Source organism: Thermobia domestica, chromosome 5, assembly GCF_964235325.1.
Source record: "Thermobia domestica chromosome 5, izTheDome1.hap1.1, whole genome shotgun sequence".
NCBI lineage: Eukaryota > Metazoa > Arthropoda > Insecta > Zygentoma > Lepismatidae > Thermobia > Thermobia domestica.
Genome location: NC_137458.1, coordinates 156,724,669 through 156,733,450, shown reverse-complemented (window position 1 = coordinate 156,733,450; position 8,782 = coordinate 156,724,669). Strand labels below are relative to the sequence as shown.

Sequence of the window (8,782 nt, the reverse complement as noted above, 5' to 3'; positions counted from 1 at the left end):
ATTACCCTTTTCAATATAAGCCTTTTATTTTACAATAATAAACGCTAAAACTAACTACGACCTAATTTAGTAAACAAAAATCATAACGAATACATCAAGAGAACTTTAAACATATAAATAAAGAATTATGTGTGGAACATCCCTACACAAAGGGGGTGAAGACTGTTAACAGGAATAGCACCGAATCATAGCTTCTCAAGTATAGTTTGAAATTAGGTGCTCGCTGCGCCAGCAAGAGACGTCCGTTTGTATACAGACGCCTGCATACTAATATGTGCGACTTGTGGGCGTGGTTTGCAAAAGTCACACGTCTTTGTATTCTCTGTTTCGACATGTACATGCTAGGTTCCAGCTCCTTCAAGTAACAATAGATTTTTCGGGCACTCCGGCACCGAACGGAAATGTTACTTCCTCACGCAGAAAAGACTAAATATAAGAATCCATATCTTGACATATACTTCATACGTCTAGGTATGTCTATAAACAGAAAAGTTAGATGGATTCTATGCTTTACTGTCCTCTTCCAGACCACCTAGCTTTTGCGTCCACAAAAAGACTCTGTTTTGAAACTATTCTTTTTTTTAAAAAAAAACTCTACATTCTTCCAGAACGAGATACTGAAGCTTGGATTCTCTTCAAAATAAATGATACATACGATTAATATTTAAATGAACACTGAATATACATAATTATATGCTTCACCTCACGATAAATAACATAATAATATATATAAACAAATTTAAATCTGATTAATGATTCCACACCTAATCCTTTATTTTAAAAATTAAATGTAAATATAACACGAAAATTTAAATATCCCACATGCAAATAGGGCAAAAAGTTGATATGTAAAATAGGTATATGTATGCACTATACATACTATCCCCCTTCAGAGAAGATGCAAAGTTATTTATGTAAACGTTGCAGATTCTTAAAGGAGTGAATAGTTCGACATAATATTAATGCATAAAAAGATAAACACTAGATATAAACAAACACTGAAAATCTAAATATACGAAAAGAAAAGCAAAAATACAGCACTACCTAACAACAATATAGATATATATGTACACAAAGATAATGATCTTGCTCTCGGTCACCTTTTCTGAGGTGCTCGCTCGAGAGGAAGAAGGAAGTTCCTTCAGGTAAACAGCTGACTGCTTCCTTTTTTTTTTTTTACTCAGGCTGGCCTGTAGCACCCTGCTGTGCTGTACTTCCACGTTCCACATACCTTTTAAGGTGGAAGGCGTTTCTCTTCATTATATACTCTTTAGATGCCGGATCTCCCAGCGAGTATACATTCTTATCTGTCTTGGATAAGACAGAATAGGGTCCCGAGTATAAAAATAAGAGTTTCTTGGTTACACCAGAGAAAGCATCTGACTTTGGGAAGCAGCGCAGCAACACTAAATCGTCAACTTCGAAATGCACAGTTTGGTGACGTTTATCAAAGTGTTTCTTTCTCTCTTGTGCAGATTTCTTTAAGTTCCGGGCCGCTATCTCTGAATAGTATTGTAGGCTCTTGTGTTTCTCTAACTCTGGAACTTCAAATAGTTTAGCGATTTCTTTTGATGGTGACTGTCCGAAATGCACTTCATACGGACTTAGGCCAGTCGACAGATGTACAGAAGCGTTTAAGCATTTTTCTATTTTCTCTAGATGTTTTGGCCATTTACGCTGCTTGTCATGGCACAGTTTACGTAACATTCTCACTGTCGATCGTACCCCACTTCCGCCATATTCCCTTGCGGATAATATGGTGTACTATAGATGGGTTTTATGCCTAACTCCATGAGTTCTTTCTTCCACCTGGCACTGGTGAACTGTGTCCCATTATCCGTCAGAACTACCTCCACTGACGGGCACAGTTTAAGGAATTCCTTCAATTTTCTGATTGCAGAATTTGTGGTGGCTTTTCTGCAAGGAAACAGACCAATCAGCTTCGAGAAAGCATCCACACAGACGAGAACGTAGCTGACATTACCTACCCCGACCGGAAGTGGCCCTAGCCAATCGAGACAGGTCATGTAGCTGTGTCTGTTGACTAACACAGGATTCAGTGGTCCCGGCTGATAAACATGTGGGGGGATGCTTTCTGACATGTGCCACATGAAGCTGTAAACTTCCTGATTGCATTTCGCATCTTTGGCCATACAAAATACTCAGATAGCATTGGCACCAGTTTGCTGGCGGACAGATGTCCACGTTCGTCGTGATAATGTTCCAATAATGGCTGCACAAGCACTTCCGGTATGCAAATACGTAAGCCATCACGGTCACGCTTGCACAACCGTCCATTGGAGATCAAATACTGATGGTTGCAGCTTTCTATTTTCCCTGACTTGTCTTGTTCTAGTAATTTCTTCTTTATTTCCCCAAACACTGGGTCCGATGACTGCATTTCCGGTAAGATGGCTACCAGTTCCCTAAGTTTTCCGGGGATCTGAGTTAGTATGGTCAGTAAGGACTCGTTTATTACTAACTTCTTGTTTTCATCAAATTTCTTCCCAGTGTTGGGCGGGCATCTCGACATGTAATCACTCAGATTTTCTTTCGATGGGACGTACTCAAATTCGAAAGAAAATACGCTGAGTGCGAGTACCCATCTTACAAGCCTCTGTGAGGTGAGTCTGCACAGCGATAAGAAACGAAGTGATTGATGATCTGAACGGATTTTAAAGAAATTACCCACCAAATAATGCTTGAATTTATTCACCCCATCAATCACCGCTGCGCACTCACGCTCTGTGATTCCGTAATGACGTTCCGCGGAGTTAAAGACTCGTGACGTCATACCAATCACTCGAATGTTTTCATCTTCATCGAGTTGATATAAATGCGACGAACAGCTCACATCAGATGCATCGCATTCCAATATTAGCTGTTTATTTGGGAGTGGTTTCTTCAAAACTACTTTCTGCTGAAAAACTTCCCTGATACGGTTGAATGCTTCCTCATGGCACGGAAGCCATTGAAACTTCACTCCCTTCTTTAGTAGTTGGAAGAGCGGAAAGAGTATTTCTGAGTATTGCGTGCTAAATATTCTATAAAATTGGCAATAGCCAATGAAACTACGTAATTCACGTACATTACGTGGTCTTCTGAATGACATTACTTTTTCCATTTTCTCAGGCGACTTTTCTATGCCCTCAGGCGAAATTTCATAACCTAACACACTAATTCTCTGTCTAGCGAATTGACACTTTTTCAGCCGCAGGGTTATCCCACCTGCGCGTAAATTTCCTAGCACCTTATCTAGGTGGCGCATGTGTTCTTCGTACGAAAAGCTGGCAACTATTACGTCATCCACGTAGTGGCCGCTCAACTCCTTACATTCATCTCCTAGGATCGAATCGATCGCACGAACACATGAAGCTAGACTTTGCTTCGTTCCGAAAGGAAGTTTAACAAACACATCTGTAATGCCCTCATGAAGAAAACGTAAGTACTTTTGGCTATCTCTATGTACTGGTATCAGTGTAAAACTTTCTACTGCGTCCATCGATGTGAAGTAACGTCTATCACATAAGTCTTGGAGCGTACAAAGTGCTGGTATAGGCTGGTCGTATTGACTACGCGTGATCTCTGACAATTTTCGCGCGTCAATACATATGCGTAATTTGCCATCCTTCTTTGGCACTACTACCAACGGGTTAGTATATGAAGTAGGAAATTTCTTACTATATTCCACGCCACCCACCGATTTATGGTGTTGGTCACCTGGGTCTTATGCTTCAGTGCATATGGATACATCCTAGCTTTTAGGGGCCTGTCATCTGTGACCTCGATGGTGTGTTCGTAGTTCTTAATGCATCCGGGCTTTTCGTCAAATATCTCCCTATGCTTGTAGAGCACTTCGTATAACTGTCTTTTCTCATCCCCCGTCAATTCGGTATACTTTTCGACATGCTCACGAATCTCTGATGGTGTAGCCTGGGTTCGAACTTTCTTCCACTCTTGGGGTGAGTATACTACATTTGCCAGTTCAGCGGTGGTTGGGAATCTTCCATCATCCAACCTCGTGCGCAGTGTTGTCGACTCCATCTGGCGACATTCTCCTGCATTAAGCAATTCCAGCTGAATGTTAGTATGCGGTCCTCGACTCGACACGCACATACTACTTAGACCGGGATTATATAAATCTACCGTCTCGTCATCGAACTCCCAGGTTAATTTTCTTATTATCAATTCATCTTCAATTTGAATATCTCGAAAAGAAACCTCTGTTCTGTGGGGATGGTTAAGCTGCAACATATTCTCTTCATAATTTAAAATCGCTCTACTTTCTGAAAAGAATTGTGAGCCCAAAATTAGATCTCTGTTTAGCCCTTTCACGATTATTCCAGTTGTATAATAACCTCTACCATCGATCTCTATCTCCAACATCGTTTGTCCCAGAATCGAGGCTACTGATTTACCAAAAGCTGAAGTAACCCTAATATTGGTGGACTTAATGAAAGCTGGTGGGGGCTTGCGCTCCTTCACGCGTTCCCACAAAGACTGCGACAAAGCGGATATGGTCGCCCCACTGTCTAACAATGCCATTATCTTCTCCCAAAAAAACAATTTCTACTTCCGGCAAAATAATAACATTGTTTGAGGGTAAATTCCCAGTACTAGAGTCAAGGAGATCACGAAATATCGCGTTCGTCTCATCAAATTGTTTTCTATCTAAACTAATTCTTTTCCCATCTTTTAACAATAAACAAATTTCCGGTTGACGAACGTCGGTATTTTTTTCATGGGCAAAGTGTTTTTTACTAATTATTTCATCACACTTCTTACAATTATCAATCTCTACAATTTCTACATTATTTTCAGCTTCCTTAACTGTTGTTTCACAGTTTTCGCTGTGTGTGTCACATAATATATTTCTATTACGCACGTCCTCAGAATTTAGATTTGCAAGCTCAGAATGAATATTCAGACAATACTCTTCCCTAACGCTTTTCTGAAGAGGTGCGAGGAAACCTCAGTTTCTCGCATTGTTCGGGCTGTTAGATCTCGAATGGCCACGAGACGGCTGAGATCTCGACTGCTGACCAGCCCTTTGCTCTTGTACATGCAGTTCGTTGATCTCCTGCGCATAGTCACTTCTATTTTCTGTGTTGTTGTTGTAGTTCCGACCTACATTCCGGCCACGCCTCTGATCTCTACGACCACCGTTAGCTCCCCTAGACGCCCTGCTGTCTCGACGCTGCATACCGCTGCCGCGCTGTTGCCAACTTTCTCCTTCTCTCTCATTATTGTCAGCATTACGCGGTGTGCCTCTGCTACCCCTCTGTTGATAAGGCCCATTATTCCTATGTTGCCTTCTGTTTACTCGTGAGGGATTACTCGGCCTATTGTTTCTCGGAGGAGGGGGTGACTGCCTTCTCTCCCCTTCTTCAACTGCCAACATGTTAATTCCCCTCCTGCTGTTACTACTCGGAGGCTGATACGTACTCTGGAGTTTACCAACGATTCCCAGTAACTCCTCAATAGTACGTGGCTTCGAGGATACAATGCAGCGGTAAATGGAAGATGGAAGCTGCCGTGGAAGGACTTTAAGTAAAACCTGTTGTGGTAAGGGTGGGTCCAATATGCTGTTCGTATGGAGCAGCTCGAGCAAATACTCTGTCGGTTTTTTGTTTCCCCGTGTCTCGAAACGAGATGTCAATATTGAAGCACGAAGGTTAGCTAGTTTTTCCTCGCTAAGGTAGGTCTCGCGAAATTGAGTAACTAGTTCTTGGTAAGTCCGGCACTTCACTGACGTCACCTGATACCTTCTACGCGAGATGCCCTTAAAACACCTCGTGGTGAAGGCTAAACGTCGCTCTTCTGGTACGCCAGTGAGCTCAAAATAACTGTCTAATTCTAACAGGAAGTTATGCGTCTGAACCTCGGTCTCAGTACCATCAAACGTTGGAAGAGACAAATCTCGGTGGAGAAACCCTAAAGCTGACGCAATCTGGCACGGCTGTGGTCCTGAGTTCGTTGGGAAGGCAGTGTGTTCACTCGAGCTCTCCTGTCTCGAAATTTCCGACGTCTGTCTCGCGTTACTTGGACCGGCTACAGGAGACTCGGCTCTCGTATTCGAGACAGAGGCTAAGACATTCTCGTCACTACTTCTCTCCCTGACAGAATCACGCAACAGTTCTAACTGTTCTTCCCAGCGTAACTCGGCCCGTCTCAGCTTGGACTGCAGCTGGCCTACAGTGCTCTCCACACCATCTAGTCTGCCTGTCAAATTTCCAACATGTTCTCTTACGCCCTGCACTTGATTGTTTACTTCAGTGACGTTTTCACCTACTTTCTCTACTTCACTATTCAAATGATTTACTTCGCGATCTACCTTCGCGAAGTCCGAACTAAGAGCTTCAGTCACTTCTTCAATCCTATTTCCCGCATTTATCTCTAACTGACGAACTCGTTCATCCGTCTCCTGAATCGAGTCCTTCAGCTCTTGACAGGACGCAGTGATTCTCGTGTCCAGGTTGCCCGCAGTAGAAGTAATCTTAGCCTCGAGTTCCTGGACATTTTGCATTAACTCTTGCCTAATACTAACTGTTATTTCCTTCTGTACGATTTCTAATCTTTCTAATAGTTTCTGGCTAGCCTGCTCCTGCCTCTGTTCCTGTTGCTCCAACTTCCTAGCTATCTCCTCTTGTCTTCGTTCCTGATTGCCTAATTGGCCTGTAATTTCCAGCATTACTTTCTCCTGTTTCTTTTCCTGATTTTCTAGCTTCTCTGAAATTCCCTTTAACATTGTCATTAGTGACATGAGACACGGGTCGGTCGTGTTACCTGTGACTTGCGCGGAGGTACTCGGAACAGGTTCCCTTACATGCTCCGGTTCAGTGATCCTAACATCATTCTCAGTGTGTACAGCTACTGCTTCTACTTCCTGCCCTGGAGAAGTCTGGGCAGTGTCAACGCGATCTTCGGAATGTGATTCTAAATTTTCACCAAACTCTCCTAGCTGGTTAAAATTTTCACCCGCGAACTCTTCCATTTTTCTAGTTTGACTTCGCGTCAATACCATCAAAACACAAACAAAGATTTCGAAACTCTAAGTGTCCTATCTGCTCTAAATAATTGAATTGGATCCCCCTTCAAAATTGTAAACAAATCATATAACTTTCTTAATTACACACAAAAACAATAAATGCAAGAAAAACACACAATAAAATAAACACATTAAATTCTCTTGATGTCTCTGCGCGTCAAAACTGTAAGTAAAATTAAACTGATCCGCGGAAGGCTTATATTAATGACATGAACATTGTGGGTAATCCCTTTGGTTGCTTGTGGCTTCATTCAAAGCAATATCAAAAGAAAGAAAAACAAAATGAAGTTACTTTTACACGCCACCAAGCTTCTCAGCAAAACAAAGATACAAAGGGGAATAAAATTTCACCTGGAGTGAACGGGCCCCACGCGCCGGGAAAGCCACGTTTTGTGGGGTGCAGAGGAGGTATCTGAGGAGGAATATGAGAAGTGGGGGAAATGATTATAATTAATTAATATTAATAAGATGGCTGAAGGCCCAGACATAGATACCTCTTACACACCAACTAATAGGTAGAGCAAAAGAAAAAAAATAATAATAAAATAAAAAAATAAAATAATTTGCCAAATAAAAATAATATGTTAAATTTTGGTGAACATGAGACTCTGAATTTCAAGGATATGTAGTTTTAATTCCAGGTGAAATCACCAAATAGATTACCCACGTAACAACAACAAAAGTTACTGGCTTTCATGCCTCATAGGCTCTGCATACTCCCAGCAGCTGAAATAAAACAGGGCACATTTATAATTTTTTTTGCACATACCTTGGTTCTCCTGGAGAAGTTCAAGAAAGACGAAAGAGATCCTGGTAGAAACCATTTATTTTTTTTAAGCACACGGGAAAACACACTGTTTAAAATATCACTCACTAATGAATTTCTTTATACGATTAAAACAATTTTAAAGCGCTGAATTTTTTTTTACTCTCTTAAGGCCTTTTGTTTTCACCGGATATTGTTCGTGCACATAATCTTAGTGTTCTGTTACACTCGGGATCGTCGTCGTCGTATTCATCCTTGGTCCTTCCTGGAAGTCAGCACCCCTGGTAAGCACACCTCTTCCAATTGGCATGCTCTGTTGCTTGGAGTTCTCCTCTGGTCGACTCTTCACCGTCTCACTGGATCTACAGCAGCATGATGAGATGATCTCTGCTGGTCTCGAGAATCTTGCAGCCTCTGTTGCCGTCTCGCCGGAGTTTTCGAGGTGTCCGTATTAAATGGCCTGGCTGTTGACCAGCACTTGTGTCGTGTTATGATACAGACACTCGTTGCACCATGTTAGTGTGTTTATGAGTTCGCTGATGCGGTTGGTAATGGCACAGTTAATTACCGCGGCTCACACACATGTTACAACAATAAGAATAAAAAAAACAGTTTAAATATGTAGAAAAATGAAGATAAATACGAATATCTCTGTATGTACTAGTTTGTCTAGCTAGCGAAGAGTTTACCGGCTAGGCGAAAAAGAGTTTAATGTTTTTTTTAAAAAAAAACAAGTGCTCGCATCCAGTGCCGGTTTTGTATTAAAGTTTCAGATAGAACTGCGTGAAACTTATAATATTGCTAATATTGTTTTAAGTTTGAAGTCACACGTGTAAACACAATTCATGGTTAACAATTAACCAACTCTGTAAGATTGGCACAACACAAAACGCACTGTCCAAATGCACCGCTACGATAAGCACTATCCAGCCGCTATATGCGTCCAGAGAAAACTACCTTGTCGCTTC

General features: G+C 41.6%; 1 protein-coding gene across 1 annotated transcript; it reads right to left on the bottom strand.

Moving 5' to 3' along the window:
• Nucleotides 1-1,176: 1,176 nt before the first annotated feature.
• LOC145685291 (uncharacterized) lies at nt 1,177-1,707 on the bottom strand. The gene has a single exon (XM_081757660.1). The coding sequence runs from the start codon at nt 1,705-1,707 to the stop codon at nt 1,177-1,179; it is 531 nt and encodes a 176-aa protein (XP_081613786.1).
• Nucleotides 1,708-8,782: the final 7,075 nt, after the last annotated feature.

Bases quoted from the DNA above. Each gene is read 5' to 3' on its own strand.
- LOC145685291 (XM_081757660.1), bottom strand. From the start codon at position 1,707: ATGTTACGTAAACTGTGCCATGACAAGCAGCGTAAATGGCCAAAACAT.